General features: G+C 35.3%; 4 protein-coding genes across 6 annotated transcripts; 2 read left to right on the forward strand and 2 right to left on the reverse strand.

The window, feature by feature from the left end:
• Positions 1-334: 334 nt before the first annotated feature.
• Positions 335-2,441, forward strand: NO66 (Bifunctional lysine-specific demethylase and histidyl-hydroxylase NO66). The gene has a single exon (XM_076119314.1). It carries the CDS (start codon positions 541-543, stop codon positions 2,413-2,415), a length of 1,875 nt encoding a protein of 624 aa, XP_075975429.1. The 5' UTR covers positions 335-540; the 3' UTR covers positions 2,416-2,441.
• A 338-nt stretch (positions 2,442-2,779) lies between these two features.
• LOC142976088 (uncharacterized) lies at positions 2,780-19,057 on the reverse strand. 3 transcript variants are annotated; one of them, XM_076119313.1, is made up of 9 exons: positions 18,721-19,057; positions 17,223-18,449; positions 12,814-12,929; positions 11,091-11,257; positions 10,510-10,677; positions 9,297-9,406; positions 8,835-9,014; positions 6,393-6,510; positions 2,780-5,889 (listed from the first exon to the last, which is right to left on the reverse strand). In XM_076119313.1, the coding sequence occupies exons 2-9, from the start codon at positions 18,237-18,239 to the stop codon at positions 5,801-5,803; spliced, it is 1,965 nt and encodes a 654-aa protein (XP_075975428.1). In that variant the 5' UTR covers positions 18,240-18,449; positions 18,721-19,057; the 3' UTR covers positions 2,780-5,800. The 3 variants fall into 3 exon arrangements, with proteins under 3 accessions (XP_075975428.1, XP_075975427.1, XP_075975426.1); XM_076119312.1 differs by having other exon boundaries at positions 8,865-9,014; positions 17,223-18,514; positions 18,721-19,056; XM_076119311.1 differs by having other exon boundaries at positions 17,223-18,514; positions 18,721-19,056.
• A 1,697-nt stretch (positions 19,058-20,754) lies between these two features.
• LOC142976240 (protein PBDC1) lies at positions 20,755-23,204 on the forward strand. The gene is made up of 3 exons (XM_076119524.1): positions 20,755-20,914; positions 21,170-21,268; positions 21,811-23,204. The coding sequence occupies exons 1-3, from the start codon at positions 20,912-20,914 to the stop codon at positions 22,198-22,200; spliced, it is 492 nt and encodes a 163-aa protein (XP_075975639.1). The 5' UTR covers positions 20,755-20,911; the 3' UTR covers positions 22,201-23,204.
• A 139-nt stretch (positions 23,205-23,343) lies between these two features.
• LOC142976238 (juvenile hormone esterase-like) lies at positions 23,344-26,145 on the reverse strand. The gene is made up of 3 exons (XM_076119522.1): positions 25,936-26,145; positions 23,972-25,275; positions 23,344-23,568 (listed from the first exon to the last, which is right to left on the reverse strand). The coding sequence occupies exons 1-3, from the start codon at positions 26,062-26,064 to the stop codon at positions 23,400-23,402; spliced, it is 1,602 nt and encodes a 533-aa protein (XP_075975637.1). The 5' UTR covers positions 26,065-26,145; the 3' UTR covers positions 23,344-23,399.
• Between the last annotated feature and the right edge of the window lie 202 nt (positions 26,146-26,347).

Raw genomic sequence — 26,347 nt, forward strand, 5'->3', positions numbered from 1 at the left:
AAAGACGGTTAAAATGTATATAAAAAAATATTTTACATAAAATCACATTATACTTACATAAAATCCACAGAGTATAATAATAATACTGATAAAATCACACCTTTCTTATATTTACAGGGGTACCTCGAGACCAAAGAACGTCACTTGATACCATCCTTAAAAACTTCCCTTGCCTCACTCACATTCGTATGATTATTAAATAGAAGAAAAAAAATTACTTCTTAGTTATTTATTGGTTTAACGAGATTTAAAAATCATAATATTGCATGCCAATAAAATTTCCAAATCTTCAAGTTGTATCTTTTTTTGTATAACGAAACGTTCTGAAAGATAACCTCACTTTTTTATACCTGTGAATGGCCGTAATACGGCCGGTTAGTTTTATGATCGATTGCTAAGATTCATTATAAATAAGGGTAAATGTTGGTTATCTCAATAAGTGTGTATTTGATCAGTAATTTTGCTTTATGCTAAATACGAATTCAGCATAAACTTAGTGATTATATCGTAAAAATCACATGTGAATATCATCACAAGAAAATGGATTCGGAGCAAGTGTCAGCATTTGCTATGTACAAAAGTAATAAGTCATCAAATCAGGCAAAAAAACAAAAGAAACGTAACAAATCGAGAAATCTATCATCCTCCCAGAAAATACCTTCTAAATTAAATGTAGACGAAGCATCAAAAGATATCGCCAAACAGCTCAAAAGGAAGCAGGAAAAGGCGAAAGAAACAAAAAATATTATGAAAAAGAAACAACATAAAAAGAAGAAAAATAAGAGCAAAGCAAAAAAATCTAATTCAGAGAAAAAAATATCAAAGAAAACCGAACGTGAAGAAATACCAGTACTTGTGCATGTGCCAGTGTCAAACAAATTTCCCATTGAATCAGAAACAGAAATAGAAGAATCAGTAACCAGTCATTATGTCTCACGGACAAGTAATATTTCAGGAGCAAGCAATCGTGTCACAGAAGCTAGCAATGACCATGTGTATGAGGTGAGCGACATCGGTGACACTACTTCAGAAGGGAGTGATGGTAGTCTTGAATTTGTGCCAGTGCAAACAAACAGTGTGGAAGAAGGTCTTAAAGTATTCAAATGGATGATTGCTCCTTATGACCCTGATGAGTTTTTGAAAAGAGTGTGGGAAAAGAAACCGCTACACATAGCTAGGAATAAGCCAGAATACTACAAGGAAATACTTTCTACCCCTGCCATTGATGATATGTTACGGAAAGATAACATTCAGTTTACCAAGAATATAGATGTTACATCTTATGTAGATGGACAGAAAAAGAATCACAATCCTGATGGTAGAGCACATCCACATTTGGTATGGGACTTCTATTTGAATGGTTGTAGTGTGAGATTACTCAATCCACAAACATTCATACCAAAGATACATCTGTTGAGTGCTACGATGCAAGAATTTTTTAATTCCTTTGTTGGTGCCAATGCCTATTTAACTCCTCCAGACAGTCAGGGCTTTGCCCCACACTATGACGATATTGAAGCATTTATAATACAAACAGAGGGGAAAAAACACTGGCGTATTTACAAACCTTTAGATGAAGATCATGTTTTGCCGAGGGTTTCTTCAAAGAATTTTGACCAAAGTGAAATAGGTGAACCTATACTGGAAGTAACATTAGAAGCAGGAGACATGTTGTATTTCCCCAGAGGATATATTCATCAAGCAGTCACAGTAGATGGTGAACATTCACTACATGTGACTGTTAGTATGTACCAAAAACATGCATGGGCGGACTTGTTTGAGAAACTGATTCCTGGTGCCCTTCAAATAGCTATAAATGAAAATGTTGAACTCAGAAAAGGCTTACCATTTGAGATTTACGACAATTTTGGCTTAGTGCATTCAGATTCCCAATCGCCTATTAGAAAACAGATAGCTGATGTAGTTGTGTCACTGTTTGACAAAATTCGAGATTATTTACCAATAGATGCAGCTGTAGATGAGATGAGCAAGAACTATCAGCAAGCAGCACTGCCCCCCGTCTTGACTGACATGGAGAAGGCAGTCACAGTGTTTGGTGATTCTGATGTCATGATAGAAAATGGAAAGGTCACCAATAGAGTGGAAATAAGTCTTGATACTAAGATCAGATTACTGCGTAAAAATATATTGAGAATGGTTTCAGAAGATAGGCTCAAGATATACTACCATGTTGAGAACTCTCTTGAATACAATGAAACTGAAGTACCATATTTTGAGTTAGAAGAGGATTTGGCTCCAGCCATAGAAACTTTAATTGTCACCTATCCAGAATATGTATCAGTGGAAAATCTAGACTTACCTAATGATTCGGAGAAATTACAGATAGCCGACGCCTTGTGGAGTAGGGGACTTGTCATGACTGAATATCCATTGGAAAATATTGACGATGATTAATAATTAAACGTTTTTTGATAGCTTAACATGTCTTTTTATTTTCCATTTTGTACAAAATTTGCACTGATTCATTTCTATGCTAAGAAAATATATTGCAATCATAGTAAACAGTAAACTTAAGTCATATGTTCTAAACACTTCAGTTACACTACACAAATTAGCCACAATCAGTATAAAACAAATTTGCAAAGTTTAATATAAATAAATTACAGTGATGACAGTTATCATTATAATTTTATAACACTAAATATTGAGACATTTTGACACACCTGTTTTAAAAATTGGTTGAAATTGCACTATTACTAGCTGTAATATTAGATCTAGATAAGTGAACATATAGTTGCACTAAATAAAACACTCGTGATTTTCTTAAATCATTATATTTATTTTAAATTGCATATAAATTTGTGGACTTTCTGTTACAATAGTACTCTCAAACTGATATTTTTTGTATAAAATGCTAAAATTATGTTTTACAACTATTGTACCAGAGTGCCATGACAATGTCGCAAACATTCGCTCCACTCAGTAGGTACACGTTATAAACAGAAAATACACACACAATAATTTATATTCTAAGCTTATTCTTTTCTCTTCAAGAAATTAACCTATTTAAAAATACCACCTAAAATGTAGGTACTTATATTTTCTAATGTTCACACACACTCTCACGCTCGGCCTGAGCACAGTTATTGATAACAACATAAGGGTATAAATGGAAAACAATTTAACAAAAAATATATGGGGACCTCACCGCAAATGTATAAACAACCTTACAATAGAGTCACATAACAAAATGTAGATTTAATGTAGTTCTATGTGCTCACAATGTACACACCGGCACAGTTCCGGAGTAGCGCATACCGGCCGCGTCAACAAGTAAGTACATAATTCGATGTAACATTCCCTCAGAGCCTGTATTCGTATCGAGCGTGCACAACGATGAGCCACTTGGATAATTCTCTAGCTGCGGTAAATATATTTCATTTAACTATTAGATATTTCAAGTTACTTTTAACAGTAGGCAGTGATAAATTTATAACATTTGGTATTTGACTGTACAACATACAATCACAAATTTTCACAATAAAAGATTGGTCCAGACTGGAGTTGAAAATAATATTATCGAAGACATTTTTGAAATTTCTTCAACATTAATTCACTAGAAACGTGTGACAATAATTCCCACAAACCGCGACAGCACACTTTCTTTTATCTTAATTCAAAAATAAACACTGATCATATCAAAATATATTTTTATGTGAAGCGAAAACATCCAATGATAAAAAACATTATTTGATAAATTTTAAATTCTTTGTACTGATATACAAGATTTCCGTCGCAATATCTAATTGAATACTACGCAAACTTTAGAATTTTTAGCCTAATCTTATTTTATAAAAAAAATGAAACTTTCTAAATCTATTGCCTAATTTTTAAAGAGGTGAAAATACCCCTTTTTGTCTTACTCGACAAGGGATTATCTACATTTATACGCATTGATTTATTACTATTTAAAATTGTGTGTAATCTTGGAGAATATTTAATATTACGGTACTGAGCTTTGAACATTAAGCTATTATGTTGTAAATGTAACTGTAAAAAGACAACAAATAATAAGATTATTTATTACACAGAAACGTTATTATTATGTAATGTCAATATTGTAAAAGTGCGAATAAATGTAGTTACACCCCAACAACTTCATGGTGTTATCGTTTCCTTACTTGTATATATTTACAATGAATGAAGTCTTACAGTAGTAGTTAGTTCGCGTTAGTAAAACTATGTTAACCTGTTAATTCGCTCCCACGTCATTTACGTACAATATCAACATATTGTGATGTTAACTGTTCGCTATTACACTAGAGCCATCTTACACTACACGATTACACCCACTCTTATACTCCATTTAATATAAAAAGTCAATATTTTAATTTCCTATATAACGCGCTTTCCGAGGTAGAACAGTATCTATATTTAATCTCTCGAGTCATTTCGTAAAATATTACAACGTACGTAGATATTGCATTTTTAACAATTCCAGAAACAACACGAATTACGTTCATGTAGTGTAAGGTCGCAAGAAAGTTATATTATTGCTTCACATTACTGTTCACACATCAAATAAGATTTTATATAAAAATTACACGTAATCAACCCAACATGGCAACATAAGGGTTTAATAAGCTTGCAACATCGCTTCCCGCCGAATGTTTGGCGCGCACCGACAACACATTCCGTTGTCACAATAATGACAGAATCCAAGATATTGCGTTTCAATTAATTTCTTATAAACAACGTAACTTATCATAATATAGACGTATTTGAAAGAAAAATACACAATTGTGCTATCAGTTATTATTACACTGTACTTCATTTCATAATATAAAGAAATATATTTAAATGTAAATATACCAGATTCCAGCAAAATATAAAATTACAATAAACCATGATTATGCAGATAGAAGGTGACCCATAATAAATATCTACTAAACAGATACAACTCATAATTCTCACTTGAAATTAAACTTGGGTACTGCCTTTACTCATGATCCAAAATAATATAATAAGATATTATATTCCTACGTTTAACTAACGATCAATCAAATAAATCAATCACAAACTATTATTGCTATTATGTATAAGTACTTCATTGAAGTTTATCTAGTGTTTGAAGCTTCACATCAAATAACGACATGATCTATTCAATGTTTTTCATTCGGAATAATGATTGTATCGAGCCTTTGACAAAAGTGCTCTCACTAATGAATTACATCAAGCAATTAGCCATAAACTCTATTATTAGTATAAAAACTATGCATGATTCACGACTGTATTTTATGATACTCTCACACTCCGTATTCAACAAGGAGTCTGATTGATGAGCACAGCGTCCTTTCGTAATTATCAGACATTCTCATTGAATTCAAAACAAGTACATCACAAAATAAAGCCGTGAGAATTAAAATACATTCCATGTAAGTAAAAATTAATTTGCGTCCATTAATTTTTACACATGGGGATAAAGATATTTAATTGCTTTTTGAACACCATTTGTATAAGGGTGTCACCATACCAACCGATCAATCGTTGATCGATAGTCGAATGGATAAAATAATCAACTTCCATCTGAGTCAACAAGATGTCAAGTCAATTTAAGAAATCGATCGAGAACCGACCGATTGATGCGGCAACACAATAAAATTTATTATGTACAGTACCCAAGTGAAATTCCTGCGTGGGGGCAAACAGTCCAGCCTATATCCACTCGTATGGGCTCGGGAACTTAAGTTTAACGGGTAAGACACTTAACAGAGTACACGGTTGTTCACAAAGTCCTGTGGCAGACGCACTGCCGCTCGGCTCGGAGGCACGACGTGTATTATTTCTTTGCCGGCGGTTTCCTCGGCGTGCGGGTTGTCTTGCCGGTCGATGTGGAGGGGGTCGGCACTATGGGGGACGCTTTTGTTTCTGTAATATTAATAATCATTATTTTGATATTGACAGGAATTTGATAAAACCAAGCTTTTGTCTACAAAGACCCTTCTATAAAAAGAAATAAGGATACAAAAAAAATACATCAGCTTCACTTTGGTCTACATAATGAAATGAAAAATAAAAACAGTATAACAAGCAAATCGTTAAAAACACGGTGTTATCGACCTTTGGCAACTTGGATTTAGAAAAATGGAGACTAAGCTAGGTGCATCCCTACAAAGTTTATTGACCTCCTCAACAATCTTGCAATACATAGCGAGCAATCACGTATTTCCAACAAGTATTACTTGATGTTTTTCTTATTAGTAGGTACCTTCATGTGTCATATATATTGGTGGTAGCTGCTTACGTAATCAATGGATTATAACAAAAGATTAAAATTAAACCACTCGGCCAAAAAACGTAGATAAACAACTGCTAAATGTACTCAGAAACTGGGCATTAATGATTTGATTTTGATTTGACAATGATTGTACCTTTAACAGCCCTCCTTCCTTTGCGCGTGGGTGTGACGATGGGGGTGTCTTTCTGTTTGGCCGGCGTTCGCTTCGGCGTGCTCTTCGCCTTGCTCTTGTCGCTCACTGCCGTCGCGGTCTGCCACAACACACACATTACTTCTCATATACACACACTATACATATATACACATAACACATACAATAATGTGGAGATTCTTGTTTCAGTATACGATTAACAGATTTTTGACTTCTACACATTAGTTTTTGGAAGTCCTGCAACCATAAATTTCAATAGTAAAATCAAAATAGTGTATTTAAACTTATATACCCATAACGTATTTTCGAAATGAATAGCATTTTATATAAATTAGCAGAAAAGTATAATGAAACAAAAATCTTCCCTTTTATAAATCTGTTTTTCTTCTCAAATCATTTCTCAATTACAACAGTAAGATTATTGCACAATAAGGGGTATTTAAAAGTAAAAAGTATACATATAAAAATACGTGAGCAAATGGGACAGATATCTGAGACTTATACATACAATAATAGAATAACATATTTTAGGACATTTTTATTGTGCAAGATCCCAAATTGACATTAATTCTCATCTCTCAAACTTATTAAATACATATAAAATCATGCAACAGTAGCATGCTAACGAGAAATAGCAAATAATAGAAGAAAACAGCTAATAAAGAGATAAAATAATAAAATTTTGAACACAATAAGCAAGCAATGTTTATGAATGAAGATGAATGAATAATGATACACTAGATACTAAATATTTTAATAAATTTTCAGTTAAAATAGATTGTTGCATGCGTAAAGAAGTATCTATGGATAATAAATTATAGGTACTGGTTCTATTATATTTAATTCCTATTGGGGACTTTATTCTATAAATAGAATCTATGCTATTACAAACATAGTAGGTTGCTTATATTGTTTTATATCATACTAATTTTATTGTATCTCTTATGAATAAATGTATACACTCAGTCAAAGGCCATAACATTTAGGTATATTTTATGCTGAAAAAATAATTGTATTCTTCACAAAGAGATGAAATAAAACTAGTATTTTTTTACTCTATAAAATCGGCAGAAAATATTTCATAAATAGTCATGCAATCTCCATGCATCCTTTCACCCATACATTTTAATAACCTATCATTAATCCGCGACAAAAGTTATTTTTTTTTTAAATTATAGACTAACTTTTACTTCATAAACAAAATATAAATATCAATAATTCGATTTTCAAAGAGGTTGTATTCTAACTTTATGGAGTGCTTCGACGTTTAGTTTTTGCTCGGAAATAAATATAATTTCTTTTGCGTTTTGTTAACAGCGGGCATAATTTGTAGTTAATGATATAAATATATGGACCAATATGCGTGGAATGACGAATGAGTAACGAAAAGAAATCAATACCTTTACCCAAAATAATGCTGACCGTATTACACTGGAATTTTATAACTTGCATGACACAATTTACCAATACCGCGTAAACATTGTCAAAAATGCTCATAGACATGATAGATTTTTTCAATACAATAAAATATTATAGAAGAATAGAAAAGGTTAATTGCTGTAAAGTTCTCATATAAAAATTAGGATTAAGTTCAGATGCTTACAAACCTATACAATAATTGATTGTGCAAGGGTTTCTTTAATTAACTATCTTTCTTAAATTCCGCAAAAAGTAGAACCCAGCTTTATAGGAAAACAGAATCTTTATGGAAATATTTGCTAAAAGCAAATCTTTCAAGTACTTGTGAATAAAAAGTTTATTTTAAGTCAACATTTTTGACAATATTAATCACTTTCTTATTCAATTAAAATGACAACAGACCGAAAATTTCAAATAAATTTACACTTAGATCGAATGATGTACTAAAAAATATTTTTTGTAAGTTCAAAACTCACAAAATATCGTGTCCGTCGCCATTATAAATGAATCGAGTGGCGCGTGGTAAAGTGCACATAATTGATAGCATGCATATAACCGATACAAATAATCCATCAATATCTCTCGACACTCCATATAACATCGTTACTTCCATCGAACTAACTAATTACTTCACTTTTATAAACACATGCTGTAGCCGTGGCTCACAGGGTATACAAAAAAACTTTATACTATTCGTACATTTGATTGCAATTATATAAAAGCTTGTTTTGAAAAACAATCATCCATTTACTTTTCAGTCGGAATAATAAACTTAATCAATTACATTTGTTCAATACAATGTTATTATTCTCTATGAACTGTGATAGAGTCCTAAAACAAGCCGCGAAATCAACAAGTGAATGTATCTACCCTGTGAGCCGACATCTATCGCGCACTCCCGCCACTCCACGGAGGAGCGGGGAGGCGCGACAGAGAGGCCCAGCGTCACACACACTCTTACTCACTCACACATGAATGTAAATGGCGGTGATGGCGGATACGTACATTTCTATAAATCCGTTGTACTATGCCTACCTTGCTTGTGGTCGCCACAGTGGGCGTGGTACCTGCCGATTTTCTCTTATTATTTTGTTGTTTAGTCGGTGTTTGTGTTTTAGTTTTGCGAGCGCTTTTTGGACTGCGCTTTGGCGTCGTTCGCGCACGTTTCACGGGCGTCGCCGAATCCTGGAACAATGTTACAAAGAACAAATATGTTAGTCAATACTGTCGAATGCAACTACACATCCATCATACATATTATACATTATAATATACATCGTACGGTCGACCAACGGTAGCCAACTAGCTGATCCACGGTGATGACAATACCTAAATAGTACAAAATTAAAAGAACACTACTTCTTGCTTGAGGCCTCAACCAGTAAATTTTAATCAAATACTATTATTACACTAGCTTATCGACACTATTGGAATATAATTACTAAATTTAAGTGGTAAAAAACTTGCCTCTGTGTCATTAGAGCTGTCCTGTTTAGACTTGGGTGAAGACTTGGAGCTGTTGCGCTTGCGTGACTTCTTCTCCAACTGCGACTCGTCCTTGTACAGTGAGAGGTCCACTGTGTACAAACAATATATACACTGTTAGTTACTTTTATGATCATTCTATATATTTTAAGTAAAGGTATTGTTTCTGTGAACATAACTTGGTTGGTGAGTGTTGCGACTAACACGTTATTATAATTACAATACTACGAAAAAAATTTTAGTAAGTAAGAATAGATCTTTTAACATTTTTGTGACAGTTAATAATCACAACTTTTCTGTCGAAGTGATAGACCATTAGATAAATAGATGGCGCTCAATTAATTAGTAATCTGTCGAATGATACAATAAACCTTGAACACCTTTTTTAAATAAATGTACCTAAATATATATTTTGTTTAGTCTACTTGAAAATGATTTATCTGTAGTGTGTGACAATCAGAGCCATCATTGCACCAGGGCACAGACTAGTTCACCGCGCCGGAGACTCGTCAGAGAAAACCTCAGCCTCGTCTGCAGCGCGACAACAATCGTCCGTAGTCTAAGAATGGTTTGTCTTCATCATACTGGCACACACTACAGCATAAGTCTATCGCATCATATAGGTTTGTTTATGAGCATATTTGTTTCATTTTGTCTATACAACAGGGCGTATTGAAAGGAAAAATATAGCTATTTAATTTTCAGATGGTTTTTGGATATTTGATATTCGGATATTCGAAATAATAGTTGATACAAAAGTTCGGTAGGTAATGGAAATATTTAAACTAGTAGATTAGTAAGATCGACGTTCTCTTATCGGTCACCGGCGAATTCGGATGATAATACGATTGTGTTTTGTTTACATCCTGTTTGTCTTTGCGGCATTTAGAAAGATTATTGTCGAAGTTACATTTAAATAGGTGTATATTATCTTTTATTTGGAGCTGATAAGTCACAGGCTTTTAAAATAAAGTGACTCACTAATAAACGTGGAATAAGCACAGACAGATATTTAGTTTAGTAAATATTAAGATAAGAAATCGGTTGCTAGGCTGTAACTGTAACTTCAAATTAACTAAGATTTTCTTTTTAAGATATGTAAGCAGGACAACACTATACAAAGGTAAAGACAGGTACAAAACAGTTAGTATAAAAGAGATATATGTTTATATAGTTATATGGTTGGTGTACTCACGTCCGTCCGGATGTTCCTCAGTGAGCGGCAGGGGCGCGCCGCCCGAGGTCTCTGCGCGGAGCGCGCGCTGCAGGATGGAGCGCGCGCGCGCGGCCTCGGCGGCGCGGAGCAGCTGCGTGCCGCCCGCGCCGCGGGACAGTGACAGCGTCGTCAGCACGCACTCCATGTCTGTGTGAACAAGTGTAGGATTACTTTATACGTTGGGAGGTGCTATGACACTTGTTTGTAAGTCAGGTTCAGGGCTAAAGACATAGTTTATCATGTAATTAGTCAGTAATATGATAATGGAGATCAAATGAAGTTTGTAAGGATCATACTCTGTGATGATTGAAGTGATAAATCAAAATAATGTTATTCCTGCATATATTATATCAGACTGTAAATAGTCTGATATAGTATGTGTTGTCCTTACCGAGTGTCTTCTAGGCTCTAGAATTTGATTAAATTGAGAAAACTACTAACATATAAACTAACAAATCCACTTATAACACAATTTCATATTTAGGGCTTCAACTCTTTAAGACCTAAATATAAAATTACAAAAGTAATATAAAACACAAAAATAAGAGACATTGTCATACCCGTCATATCATAGAAGTCAGGCTTGTATGTTTCCCCTGAGGGGTCAGCTGCCTTGTCCTGTGAGAGCCAACGGATCTTGATCTTGCGCGTGGTGCGGTACACGTTCTGCATCGCTTGACACACGTAGAACCCACCCTCCGTGTTGCGGACCGCTAGGTATTCGTTCCTGACAAAAATAAATAATACTTTATTGGCATCAAATCAGATTTATATATTAAAAAGTATATAAGAGTATGTTAATTATTACTAGGACTAACTCTGCTTAGTTTGAAATCAAATAACTGTGAAATTGTTCATAGTTATTATTATTTATACTTATTAGAGGTAAGCAACCAAACATCGCAGGTAAAAGTTTACTACTTTTTCAGCACCATAAGCAAAGAAGATGGATATTGAACCTTAAGACATGCCTTTAATACCTTTATTAAATGAGTAAACATGTAGAGTGACCATTTTAAACTATCATTACTCCCTAGAACAAGGACTGTTAAGCCTAAGTTTCATATCCTCTCTTGAAAGCCAAAAATATTTAGTCTGCATTAAGCTGGTTTCATAATGTGTCAGAAACAATGCGTACGCGTCGATTGCCGCTCAGTTGCAATTTTCTAAAACAAAATTGGACTAATTTTTGTTTTATGTCTCTTAATAGATTGAGGGCACTGGATCGATTCCGGGAAAAATTATACCGAGTATTTACTATACCTAAAATATGTATTTTCTCCCTTTATTTTATTTTTTTAGTATGTAATGTGTGACAATCAGAGCCATCATTGCACCAGGGCACGGACTAGTTAGCCGCGCCAGAGACTCGTCAGAGAAAACCTCAGCCTCGTCTGCAGCGCGACAACAATCGTCCGTAGTCTAAGAATGGTTTGTCTTCATCATTCTGTCACACACTATGTAGATTTTTTGGCAGACAATTTATGCAGAAGATTTAATGTTTTTAATCATTTCAACCGTGTTTGACGTTAGTATTGTAGAATGCACGTGCATAATTATGTATTTGTAGTGATTCTGTAATCCATTTGTAACAAGTGTTGCACTATTCAATCAATACTTATGACTCAGAAGCTAAAGAGATAGTTACTTTGTTTTAATCTTTGATCTTTCATTCCGTGCATTATATGAAATAACCCTGTGCTCAAACTTAGGGCTCCTTCATTTGCCATCTTGTAGGTTTGAACTGTGACTTATAAAATCATTGTAATTCTTTAGTTAAAGCATAAACTAAATATTAGGTTTTTTTTCTTTATCAGCGTTAGGGTAAAAAAGTAAACTATCAGCCTGTCATGCTTCTTCAAAAATCACATTAAGGGATGACTTGTTCAACTTAATCTATACTAATATTATAAAGCTGAAGAGTTTGTTTGTTTGTTTGAACGCGCTAATCTCAGGAACTACTGGTCCGATTTGAAAAATTCTTTCATTGTTAGATAGTCCATTTATCGAGGAAGGCTATAGGCTATATATCATCACGCTACGACCAATAGGAGCAGAGTACCAGTGAAAAATGTTACAAAACGGGGAAAATTATGATTCTCTTATGTGACGCAAGCGAAGTTGCGCGGGTCAGCTAGTAACTTATTAAATTTCAGACAGGTACTTAGCAAGTAGGATTACTGCAGTTATTTGCTCTTTCCCACACCCATGGACCAAAAAGGTTCGATTTTCTTAAGTATTGTAGTTGATTATGTAATAATTAAGTGTATATATGTGACTTACTTGTAGAAAACAATAAGTTTGTCGTCATTGGGCTTGGTCGGCGTAGACCGGCCGGCGCTGGCCGACAGCTTGGTCGCCATGGCCAGCTCCGGCGTCGGCGACTGATACAACTGCACCTGTGGATAGAAACATGTTATTAGTTAAACACAGTGAATAACACATTATTGAAATTAACTCATACTTATTGATTAAAGCATAATAAAAAAATGTGCGAAGGGTTCCTTTGCCTTTTTGCTGATATGGTCTTATTTGTGACAAATTATGAAAAGTCCAAATTATTGGTATGTCTTAATAAATAAAACAAAGTTTTTCAAATTGCATTATGTATTAAACAAGTTTCGTATAATAATTGACTGATATAGCATAGAAAAAACAGAAAGTATTAAAAATGTATAGATTAACACAATTAGCAAGAAACTAATTACGAATTCAATTAAGTTTTTGGTACTTCAAGCATATCCTAAAAAATACTATTTCAACAAGTATTCTAGATCTAGGCCCGCTAAGGTAAAAAATGTCATGAAGATATCCAACGACCGGTACTTAAATCATTCCGTCGCAGGAACGCGAATGCCGAGGTGTGTTGGAATCATTAAACTTTATAGCTCATTAAATCACTTATACTACGAGCTGTGCTATGTACCGACGAACTAAAATGTATCTGTAATACTAAGATCTTTTTTGTACTATACTGTTCCACTGCTAGGCAAGAGTCTTCTCCCGAACTTGGGGTTAGGCCCTGAGTCCAAAGACTAATAACGTACTAAGACCTAATAAAATAATTTAATGGTAAATGAAGAGTGGGTTAAGCTACCGAACAGAGACGCTTAGATCAAGTGTCCGCGCCACTTGAGCTAAGAGTTTTCGTTCGGAGGGCACGTAAAAAGTCAGCCCCTGTGATTGTCAATTGAGATAACAGGCATTAAGCCTCAAAGGTATTCGGGCGGCTTGTCTAACTTTGGCACTAGGTTGACCGGACACTAACCATAAAACGATTAATTACTTTTTACCCTTCCGAACTGGGAGACGCGGGCATATAAGGACGTGTCAAAAGTTTATAAGTGACTAGTCTCAATTTTCTGAGCTGTGACGTCATAATAGTAATTGAAAAATAGTACTATTTCTAGTCGCGCGTGACAAGATGATTTGTTGCCGATTGTACTAGGTTTTAGATACCTAACTTCCGTAACACGGCGTTATAATTCGATAGTTTGCAACGGACTATGGCCTAGTAGAAAATATAAAGTTTTGGTAACAGAAAAATATAACATTACTTGTGATAATAATCATATAACGCGAACAAATCGAAGTTACATTGCAAAAAAAATACATTTAATTTTATTTTGCTTTGGTTTTTCCTTTAACAGGCGCAGAATTCTAAAATTAATCGGCGCGGAAAATCAATATCAATATTAAACTTTATCATACAGTTAATAAATGGAGATTATTTTCCTTCAAAATCATTGTAACCCTACACAAAACCAAACACCGCATCGGAATCCGATGAATCGTTTAGGAGATGTGATAATATAAAAAGTAGACAGTTCGGCGTTCGAATGTGTTACTGTTGGTTTATTACCTACAACCCTACTGCGAGGAACCGCACCCTTCTCACTTGTTTGATCTACCCCAGGATCAACATGTTGTTGTGACGTCACAATACAGCTATTTTACTAAGCCGATTTTTTGCCCTTTGATCTTGATACACTTGTAAAACTTTAAAAAATGGTTTTTGAAGCCCGCTACTGTCCGCGTGGACTTTAATTTTCCCGTATTCACACAAAAAAAATATTGCTACTCCACACCTATTAGTCATTGCGTGATGTTACATGGCCTAAAGTCTTTCTCAATACACAAAATATTCAACACTAGCTGACCCGCGCAACTTCGCTTGCGTCACATAAGAGGGATGGGTCATAATTTTCGTTGCTACTTCGCTCTTAATGGCCGTAGCGTGATGTTATATAGCCTAAAGCCTTCCTCGATAAATGGTCTATCTAACACTGAAAGAATTTTTCAAATCGGACCAGTAGTTTCTGAGATTAGCGCGTTTAAACAAACAAACAAACAAACAAACAAACTCTTCAGCTTTATAATATTAGTATAGATAAAAAAGGTTTTTCATTTCGAGTAAGCAGTTCATGAGATTAGCGCGTTCAAGCAAACAAGTTCTTCAGCTTTTAATTATACTACAACTAAGTAGATCTTTGTGAATCGTGAAGTGAATCTTTGACGGATCTAAAGTCTTTCTACGCGTCAGTTTTTTTCTTCTTAGTCAGAAGGATAAGTCGTAATACGCCTACATAAACGTATTGTGTAGTGTCACGTAATAGCCCTATTATCTACCGGGCACAGTCCCGAATATGATTTTTAAACTGACTAATCCATTATGTTCTATAAAGAAATCATTTCAAAGTTGCATATAAAAACAATATTTTTTTATGAGTTTGTGAGGATGTATGTTTGTTATTCAAGGAAAAACTGCTGAATAGATTTTGATGTGATTTAGTATAGAATAAATTTAATTTTTAAACATGGTTTGACACATAGGATACTTTTTATTCTCAAGAAGCATTCTACGAAAACGAAGTCCCGGAGCAAACACTACTTTTACTAAATTTCAAATAGTTTATCAGACCGGTTTTGTTCCGAAAGCTCGTAAGTAAAACAGTTCAATAAAGTAGTATTTGTGTTTACACGTTCCATACGTTTAAGTGGATAAAAATTATGTAAGTGCTAAAAATATATTATGCAAACAAAACAATTTTCATGATAGCCTATGTTATGATCGGTCATAATATTTGCGCGATTTTAAAAGCACTGACGATTTACCGCGTTATTTAAGTAAACTTTATATGAATCGTGCTTTCGTTTTCTTTTACAAATGGTTTATGGTCAACCCAGTTCAAGCGGCACAAAAGCCTCTGACATGGCTTAGCGATTGTTATCTTAATTGACAACAACGGGGCCGACATTTAATATGCCCTTTGAAATACGGAAACGCTTAACACAATTACTGCGCGGTCACCCATCTATAGAACGTCCGTGCCAAAGTTTAACTCACTGAACGTATACGATGACCACAGTGCTATGACCCAATCTAAATCCTACTTCTATTCAATTATAAATTCGAAAGTTTGTGAGGATGGATGTATGTTCCCCTTTCACGTAAAACTACTAAACATGTGAATAAAACGTAAAAAGTACCAGATATTTTTGTGAAATATTCTCCAGGAAAAGTATTCAGGCGACCAAAGTCGCGGGCAGGAGATAGTACGTAATATTTATTTCTAAAAGGAATATAAAAGCGTATCTATTTTTTTAAATGGACTCCACATACAAAGGTTTTTTTTCAAGTTAACTTCCGCGTCAGGCGTATAGCGATAGATTTAATTATTATACAAATCAAAGATAGTATATAATATAATATACCTAGACTTGAAAATCCTTGACATGAATTGAAATAGTTGACAACTGCGCCATCTAGTTTTAAAATGCAAGGAGTACCTACATTGCGTTAGACGCAAAATGCTTTGGCGCCAAATTACTTTACTAGAGTTTGCCACTCTTTGATGCTTTCTTTATTAGCTCAAAGGCGAAAAGTTAGGCAATGTTAAGTACGGTTACCCGGAAGATGGATAAGCAGTTAATATTTTTGGGCTGAGCGTCTTTTTCAGAGGGCGCTAAGGGCGGCCATTGTTGACAAATACGTCTAACACCTAACTTTAAGTTGAAAAACTTTTGAATCTTTTAACAATAGATTGACCAATAACCACAGAGTAAAAAAAAATATGACTTGCAATAATAGGTAATTTAAATGCAATAAAAACTTACTACAACCACATTTTTTGCTTAGGTCTGACACTTTTTGAAAACATTTTAACTTTTGTATATTATGAAACTGATTTCCAAAACTATATCAGTCTTGATAAAGCTATTAAAGAATGGATATTTTTCTAACTCTTAACAAGTTTTCTAGTTTGCTAACAAACAATACCATAGTGGATTATCATGCAATGTCAATAAGTTTGCAAAGTTTCAAACTAATAGAGTAAAACTGGGTCATAATCGATTTTCAATCACTTATTGATAGTAGAAGGCGAATCTAATAAAACACATTTTTAAATAGACATGACATAGAGGTTTAGACACTAATAAAAAAGTAAACTACTAGGTAAAAATTATTAACTTAGACTAGCAATTGAAACAAATAAGACCAATGTCCAAAATAAATTCTGAGTGAATAAGAAATATTTTGTTTTTATTGCCTTATCATTCATTGGCAAGTGCATTGACATCATAAACTACTTTTAATGTATAGCCTAACTTTGTTTTGTTCAAACCAAACAACACACTTGGCTATGGAAAATAAATTATGAATCTACTTATAAGATAAAAAGATTACAAACCTGAGTCCGATTCCTCTTAGTTCTAGTATCAGGAGTAGAGTCACCATCGGCAGGCTTCTTGGCCGGGCTCACACCGTCACTGGACTTGCTAGGAGATGCTTGCCTCCTCTTTCTCATTGGAGTTGTAACTGTTGCCAACTTCAGTGTGGACTTTGGCTTAGCCTCCGCTTTGGCAGGTTTCACCTCAGGTTTCTTTTCCTCAACTTTCTCCTCTACCTTTTCTGGCTTCTCAACCTTTTCTACAGGTGGCTCGGGCTCCTTCTCCACAGTCTCCTTCTTGGGTGACTCTGATTTCTCCACTTTGGGCTCTTCCTTCTTCTCCTCGTCATTTTGTTGTGGTTTCTGCTCTACTTTAGGTTCCTCTTTCTTCTCTTCGGCTTCTACACTTTCAGTTTTCGCACTCTCAGCAGCAGGTGGGTCTTGTTTTACAGGTGTGGGAGCTTTCTCTTGTAATTGACTGTCATTTGCTGACTCTGGTACAGGCTTGCTATCACTTTGTGTGGGAGCTACGTCTGCCGGCTGTGCTGGCTTCAACTCTGTAGGCTTGGATGGAGACTTCTCTGGGGGTTCATTTGCAGTAGCCACCTTAGGTTGAGCTGGTCCATCAGCAGTACTAGCAGTGTTTGCAGATTCAGGTTTCTGAGGAGTACTTGGAGCACTTGAGGGCTTTTCAGGAGGTTTGGGAGTACTCGGTGAGGTCTTAGCAATATCCTGTTTGTCTTTGTTAGACTCAGGATTTTGAGGCTTAAGTGTTGAAGGAGCATTTGTTGCAGACTTGGGTGAATCAATAGTGCCATTAGCATGTCCAGTGGAATCAGGCTCATTCTTTTCGGGTGTTCTCGTAAGCGCAAGAGCTTTGTCTTGAACGAGACTGAGGGGGGTGTTAGCATTCCCGCCCTTGCTCGGACTCGCCGCTAAATTCGAGGGTCCGACCGAGTTCTGAGTGACGTGTGAGAGGTTGCCATGGTGACTCATATTCTGTGCCATTTGTGCCATGTTAGCAGACACTGGCGCCATGGGCGGCGCTGCGTGCCCAACAGGAACTGGTAGCTGCGGTGCTGGCGCGTGATGCGTCAGGTTCTGTCCGACGAGGTTGTTGCTGGCGTGGTGAAGCGAGTTTTGAGCGCCCTGCGGGTGCCCCACTGCGTGGTTCGCGCTCGCCACGTTCCCCTTCGCGGGGCTCGCCTGACCACCCGGCTGCGGCACTCCCGGCTGAGGCAGCACCGGCTTTAAAGCAGAATTCATTTCAAACGCGTCTAATACGGCGAGTATTCGTCCCGGCCGTACACAAGCTGAAACATAAAGTTAGCCCAGTTTACGACACTGTTTTCGTAGCAGGTTAACACACCGCGATGTCTTTGACCCACAACAATAATTCATACATAATAAACGTATAAGCAGTACGCGCGTAAGAACGCGGGGACCGTTCTGCCCGCCTTGTGCGGCCGCTTTCTACGTAAGGCGCTAATGAACATTGAATATGAGATTGGAGAGTTACCACTAGCTGTATAAGCGACTAAGGCCCATGAAATAAGTCCTGTGTGGCGGGCCGCGGCAGAGATAGCCGCAAAAAATATGCGTTGCTATAGCCAAGAAACTTCCGCAAGATATGACCCGCCGTTGCCGAAGTCACCGTGATGTCACTGTCTTGTTCAATCACTATAAACGGACACTTGATCTCACTCGCGACTATGTAATTCCATGATTTATTCACACTTTTTACCACGAATTAGCATTCACTTTACTCTAGAACAAGTACATAATAGGCACAGTAGTTGCAGAGATGGCGTCGGCATAACGCGCATGCGCCACCCTCTTCCATTCTCGTCCAATGAAATCCCGTGACGAAACGAAGCCTAAACGAATTTTTCCGAAATGGCTGTCTTGCTCTTTCACGCACATCCCATATGCTGCTGTCTCACATTATCGGCCATCGCATTTGGATACGTTCATAAATCTATTGTTATAGTCAAGTTTTCAAACAAAAATAATTTAGGAAAACGAACTTATAATTTTGAAATCTCAAGGACATAAATTGCATTTTTACGAGAAATGCTAAGTTTATTTCGAATATGCAGCATGTAATATGATGAGCTGAACATTTGAAATGACATACAATTTTGTAATTTTAATTACAACCATCATTTTTGTGTATGATTAAATTTGATGAATTAAATTGTAATAAATTTATTTATTTATTTATTTATCAATTTAGTATACATACAATCAAATGTTTGCGGCGGTCCCTGCACTAAGCTCGTGGCTTGTATCGCAGGGGCCAGATAATACAATTATGCATAGAAGACTATTAACAGTATGCGCAATCCGGTTCAAAAGGATTACTTAAAAGTAGTTACGTACATTAGAGACGAAAATTTGTGTTGTACATATTTTGAAAATTAAACTCTGTTATAAAATGTCAGCTTAAATAGAAAAAAACAAAACAGAATACTTATTAAATTACTTATAAAATTAAAACAGTAAAACAAAACAGTGTTCTTATATTATATGCTAAGGTAACATTCATATTAGCAACGGGTAAGTATTATACAATTGTATTTTTTAGTACCTCAGAGTAGTAGTATAATTAAAATTTATGAGTGTTATGTATGTATGTGTGTGTGTGTGTGTGTGTGTGTGTGTGTGTGTGTGTGTGTGTGTGTGTGTGTGTGTGTGTGTGTGTGTGTGTGTGTGTGTGTGTGTGTGTGTGTGTGTGTGTGTGTGTGTGTGTGTGTGTGTGTGTGTGTGTGTGGGTGTGTGTGTGTGTGTGTGTGTGTGTGTGAGTGTGTGTGTGTGTGTGTGTGTGTGTGTGTGTGTGTGTGATAGGGTCAGCTATATCCAGCAAGTAGCTGTTCAGAATCGTCGTAGGAGAGTGTCATAAGCCATTGATTTATTTTTCGCTTAACTTCTTTAATTGAGTATGATTTTATTTCTTTGTGTACTTGGGTTATTTTAAATTGATATTATATTTTTAAATTTTTAATATTAGGTTTGGAAAAACACTACTCTTTTGATCCATTTGATCCATTTTGATCCATTATTACCTATCCTACCTGCCTAGGCTGATAATAATACCCTGATACATTATTTTTTGTAAGTTTTTTATAAAATATGAAAGTTTCGTCATTTATAGATATTTGATGGATTTTCATCAGCATTTAAATTCGATTAAATAAATCAACTGTTGTAGCGATACTCAAGCCTAAAAACAACGATTTAATCTAAAAATAAAGATTAGATGTTATTCAGTTAAGTTTTAAAAAAATTACAGAACATTTAATTTATTTAGTAATGTAACGAATTTAGTGTTGTATATAAAGTCAATATAATGAAAACGGCGCTTAATCATATTTAGTTTTTTTTTTGTTTTTTTAACGAATGGCTGTACTTATTTGGATCTTTGCCTAAAAAAAATATCTATTTGACAATCAACCGCGTTACACGGTATATAACATTCTACAATATTTCGCATCAATGAAGTTATACGAAAAGAACGGATAAGTTTGGCAGTAGTGACGGTGAGGGACAGAGCATGTGATTTATTGATGGAAATTTATCGGTAGCCGGAACGTGCTTTACGACATTTTCAATTCATTGTCCCATGTGCATTATTTATGAATTTTCGAAGGGTAATAATTGCGCTTTTGTGACAGAAATTATAAACTAAATACCCAAGAAAATATCTCAATATGGTAAGGTTACTGTTAATTAAGTATAGATTGTAGGAATTCTTAGAATCGAAAAAACTTAGGTTGCGGCGAAAGCGCATGTTTTGTATTTTTTTGTAATTGTAATTGGTTCAATTGATATATACGTGTGTTGGTGAAGTTAATGCGTTTCAATAGGCAATTGCGTTTCTATTACGATGGATATAGTATACGCTGGGTACGAGGTTCATTGCAATCATAAAGTAATAGAAATTGGTGACATGAAATCATATATTTTAGGACGTGCTGTCGAGACCGGCCGAAGAATTCGGCAACGATGAAACCCTGGAGCGCTTGTGGGCAGCGAAGGCTATGGAACACAGTGATATTTATTTCAATGTAAGCATCTTTCATACATTGTTTTTAATTTGAACGAAATATTTACGGCTGAGCAACGCATTTACAAGTAATGAGTACTGCTTACGACAGCATCAAGTTCAGCTGTATCAAATAACGTGTTATGACTCAGTTAATAGGTATCTTTTATACAGAAATTTGATTGTTGATGAAACTTCTTAGGTGTCTTATTACTGTGTGGCAATTAATGATGGCTAAGCAACTATAAACACTTTTCAGAATTCAGATACATGTTCAAAGATGCTTTGACAGACTAATATATTTTTAATGATATGTTTATGATGTTTATCAGTCGTCTGGTTACCATAGTACAAGCTCTGCTTAGTTTGGAATCAGATGAGTCTGTGTAAGTTGCCCAAAAATATAAATTTTACAAATAATATAGTCTTGATGTTAATATACTCTAAGTAGACCTATGGAAATTGTATACTAAATGAAGATGAATCTGTTGCATAGGTACCTATATAATGTATGTTAATGCTTTATGGTATTTAAAATGTTCAATTCAATCTTTCTTTTTACAGATGTTATGCTCAGTAGACACTAGATGGTTGCAACTCACACCTCATGATGATCTGATCTACACACACTTCAAGCAAGACTTCCCTGACTTGGATGTCTCATACATTAATGAGAATGAGATCAAGAACAGTGTCAACAAAGCAAAATGGAGAATATTCTGTGAAAAGTTCAAAAATATCATTGAAGACTATAGCTTTGGTACTTTAATGAGAGCCGACACTAGAGGAGACTACTCAGAACAAAATACCATGTTGGTGCCTAGAGTACAGTTCTATGCAGTAGAGATTGCAAGAAACAGAGAGAATTTGAACAATGATGTAAAAAAACGATACAAATGCACAGCTAAACCTACCATAGAAACTCAAGAACATGTTAGCAAGATTGCCACTTAAAAAATCAAGAGCACCTACTACAGGCTAGTTTTGACAAGAAAGTTCGTTTTTAAAACAGTTTGAAAATGGACAAGGCAGTAGTCTATGCTGCCAATATGACTACTGTAAATTAACATTAACCCCTACTTAGGTAGGATATATAAAAAAACTTGTGATATTAATTGAAGTAAAATTATTTGTATATTTTTTAATGATAGCAATAAATTGGAATGCCTGTGTAGACATTTCCTTCAAGAAAAGCTAAAGTAAATGTAACAGAAAATACAATTGTATGAACAAACTATAGCAGCTAGAGTCTATTCTATTGATTGATATGTCCTGAATGTGAGCAATAAATTGTAAAAGTTGAACATGTTTTGCATCATTAGATATGTTTCACCTGCATGAAAATCTTCCCTTGATATTATAGTGATTTTAAAAATATTAAATGTATATTTCATAAAAATTATACAAAACATTGTTCACATTCATGATGTATTAAGTAGGAGAGGACAATACACATGTAATTAATAATTTTATCCCCTTAAAATCTATGGATGGCCTATCCATTTTAATTTGATGTAAGACTCTTCTTGTGCAAACTAGCCAAAATTTTGAAAACTAAGCATTATCAAATATGATCATATTACACATTTCTGTAAAAGTTATGAACCGAACATTTTTAATATTATTACTACTGGCCAAATAGTTTCATGTTAGATCACCGTCCCTAAACAAAAATTATGAAACAAAGTTTGTAATCAATTCTGCTTTCGTCTATCACTATTGTAGAACCACATAATCAACTGTACTATTACATAAATAATTAGAGATAATCTTTTTACAAAAACAACTTTTAATATAAATGAAAAATTATCTTTTATAAGGGAGATGCCTTTATTAGAATTTGTTTTTGTAAAAATATACACCTACCGATTAGTAAGTTGTGATCGTCTTAATTGAAAAATGAATGAGGTGCTGTATTGCTCATACATTTTTTATATTAAAATTTGTACTATAGATTTTTTAAAGAGTTTTATTTATTTGCAGCAATAAGGTTTGTCGAATATTGTATTATTCAAGGTATGTTTCATACTTTTATTATCTTGACCCCACATAAGTTCCCTAGATTGATAAATTACAGGAATGAAAAGAATAAACTTGTTACTTTAAAAACATTATATTACCAACATATCAATAAAATATAGAAAACAAAAGGATTAAAACGCGTTCTGTCCATACTTCTCATAGATATCTTCCCAAAATTTCAGTTCTTCGGCATCGGGTGCTTTGCCAGCGACAAACTGGTTGCCAATTTCTAAATAGTCTTGATTATCAGAAGAAAACGGGGCCCAATTAGCGCCTAACGAATCATCTGGAGTCGGGTTTCTGTAATTGGTGGAAGAAATACCTAAATAAATAAAGTCTAAGTACCTACCTTGTTGCGGTATTGTATCTTTGCGAACCTAGCTAGTAAATAATAATATGGAAATGTGAACTAAGGTAGGGTACCTATTTGTTTATAACGCCATGCAGGCCTCATAAATCAATAAACTCCGTAACTACATAAATATATAATTTTTGACTGCCTCTGTGGCGCAGTGGTTAAGGTCACTAGCAGCTACCATTGCATCGGGAGGTCGTGGGTTTGATTCGGGTCTGATTGTACTTTGTGTCCGTCGTGTGCATGTTTGTTAAAGTCTCCGCGACAGTAGAGCAATTCTTTGTGCGGTAGTTGTCTTTTAAAGTAAAGTAAAGTAAAGTAAAGTAAATTAAAATTTATTCTACTCACCCGTATTTGGCAAAGTTAGTCCAAAGTGTCATTACTTTCTCCATAAGTTTAAATGTGTCCGAGTTGATATCGACTTTCGCGGGCATTAGTTTTGCATTGAAGAGATATAGTATATCGTCAGCATGGCTAGTTACCGGTTTGCTACCAATTAATGACGCCAGACCTAGTACATGACTTATCATGTTTCTCTCAGTCTTACATGTAAACTTATACAAGTATACCTTGTTATTCTTTGCACATACTTTAGCAAATCGCGCTACTCCGTACACAAACATGTTAGCCGATAAAAAGTTGACTAATGGCTCCCAGTCTTTCGATACGTCAATTTTGTTGTGGAAATAATAGTTCCTGATCTTCTTTCCAATTTCCAATTGGTCACTGACCGGCATAAGGAGCGCTAAAGGTTTTGTAACGAAGAATTCGGGAAAGTCTCTCGCCAGTTCCAAGTTTGGTTTGAGTTGATCAGCCGGCCCCAAGCTAACCAGACCTTCTTCTGATGTGTATCCTAACATAATCTCTACATCTTCGTGAACTGAATTAAAATCTCCATCGAAGAATATTTCATTATTACCGAATTGCTTTTCTTTAACTACACTGAAATACATGTCTGCAGAATTTCTGGCTTTTTCGGATAATAACAATGGTACTGAAATACCAACAAGGGATTCTACCGGCTGGCTTTTAAAGAATTCATACAGTTCCTTGTCATCTTCAGAGTAGCAGCCTAACTGCTTTGCTAAAGCTAACGCTCTATCCCGAGGTTTGTAAGCTTGCGCCCAGGGACAAAATGCGGTACCACTCTGAGGAATAGCTCTTTTAAACAGTCCTTTCGTCATGGGTGATATTAAGTGGTAACTGACACTGGCTCCACCCGCGCTTTCGCCAAATATCGTGATATTGTTGGGGTCTCCTCCAAAGTTGGATATGTTTTGATTGACCCACCTAAGGGCTTGTACTTGGTCTTTCAATCCAGCGTTTCCAGGTATTTCTTCGGTGTCTAAACAAAGGAAGCCGAGCACTTCAAGTCTGTAGTTGATAGTGACGACGACGACTCCATGTCTGACGAGGAACTCAGGGCCGTACAATTCATCTTCGCCGGTGCCACAGAGCAATGCTCCACCGTGTATCCAGAACATGACTGGTAGAGGCTTGTCAGGCTTCACGTCTGGTGTGTACACGTTCAGGTACAAGCTGTCCTCGCTGCCACCTTTCCCAAAGTTGGTGAATACGTCTAGTTGGTATGATCTAGGGCCGAACTGCTTTGCGCTGCGGACACCTTCCCATGATTTAGGCGGCAGGGGAGCCTGTTAAAGGATATGATTAGTTAGCGAAATATTGGCCATAAGAATTCATTCATGAATATTAAAAAATGTGTGATAAAGGTAGGTATTTGTTACTAGTCTGATTGTAGTTAATAACGACTGTGTAGGTTGGTGTTATTCACCGCCACTCGCCAGTGTGCTTAAGTACCTATGTATATCTCGAAATAATGTTGACTTCAGATAACATTAAGGCGCCTCGTATTACTCATCATTCATATCACTTGCGCAAATAACTCAATAAGATTAAGTCTTTAATAAAATCTCGTAAAGTTAAGTTATTATTAGTATTCTTCACACTAACATTATAATATTTAATAGACTAATATCTTTTCGAGAAAATGTTGACAGCGTTCAAAGTCAAGGTTGTAAAGTTCTTGGTCATCAATGATTTAATGTTTACTGTTGTATGTATGCAAGCGTTATCAACCTCAAATAACAGTCATTTTTGTACCAAAATCATCGTGAGTCGTGTGCAATAATCCGTTGTAAAAGTGATTTATTGCATCTTGATTAATTCATGACCAGTGACAATAAAATGTACTATAAATAAAAAATATCGTTAGGCGCTTTTTAAAAAACACCATTACTTTTAAAAAAAAGGACTGCAGTTTTTTTTTCTACGGTAATTCGATAGGTACTTACCTTAAATCTTAGGTCTCCAACTGGCGGTTGAGCATATGGAATGCCTTTGAAACTGCAAAAAGTTCCGCCATATTCGTTCTGGATCAGTTCTCCTTCGAGCAAACCCTCGTTTACAATCACACGCACCATCTTACAATTTCTTTTTACTGAAGTGCACGCCTTCAGTTCCTACTCACAACTGACTTTTGCACTCAACAGCAAGTAAAGTCACTGCAAAACTATTGATTACCACACCGCTATAGGTAACGATAGGCTGTTATCAAATATTTTTCTGTCCTTTTTAATCTATACCTTAACTCAATGTGTTAAGATTTATAATTGCACAGTACAGACTTAGACGACCAAAAATGTATGAGAATAGTCTGATCCACTGCAAGGTCATGTTATCACGTGGTCACATTTAGAGCCGAAT

This window comes from Anticarsia gemmatalis, chromosome 10, assembly GCF_050436995.1.
Source record: "Anticarsia gemmatalis isolate Benzon Research Colony breed Stoneville strain chromosome 10, ilAntGemm2 primary, whole genome shotgun sequence".
NCBI lineage: Eukaryota > Metazoa > Arthropoda > Insecta > Lepidoptera > Erebidae > Anticarsia > Anticarsia gemmatalis.

Coding starts and splice junctions, on each gene's coding strand:
- NO66 (XM_076119314.1), top strand. CDS start 541: ATGGATTCGGAGCAAGTGTCAGCATTTGCTATGTACAAAAGTAATAAG.
- LOC142976088 (XM_076119311.1), bottom strand. CDS start 18,467: ATGAATTCTGCTTTAAAGCCGGTGCTGCCTCAGCCGGGAGTGCCGCAG. Junction 12,930..17,222: donor CTAAGAGGAATCGGACTCAG/GTTTGTAATCTT, acceptor TTCTATCCACAG/GTGCAGTTGTATCAGTCGCC. Junction 9,407..10,509: donor TGAGGAACATCCGGACGGAC/GTGAGTACACCA, acceptor GTTTGTACACAG/TGGACCTCTCACTGTACAAG.
- LOC142976240 (XM_076119524.1), top strand. Junction 21,269..21,810: donor ACAGTGATATTTATTTCAAT/GTAAGCATCTTT, acceptor TTCTTTTTACAG/ATGTTATGCTCAGTAGACAC.
- LOC142976238 (XM_076119522.1), bottom strand. CDS start 26,064: ATGGTGCGTGTGATTGTAAACGAGGGTTTGCTCGAAGGAGAACTGATC. Junction 25,276..25,935: donor TTGGAGACCTAAGATTTAAG/GTAAGTACCTAT, acceptor ATCCTTTAACAG/GCTCCCCTGCCGCCTAAATC. Junction 23,569..23,971: donor ACTAACTTTGCCAAATACGG/GTGAGTAGAATA, acceptor CACCAATTACAG/AAACCCGACTCCAGATGATT.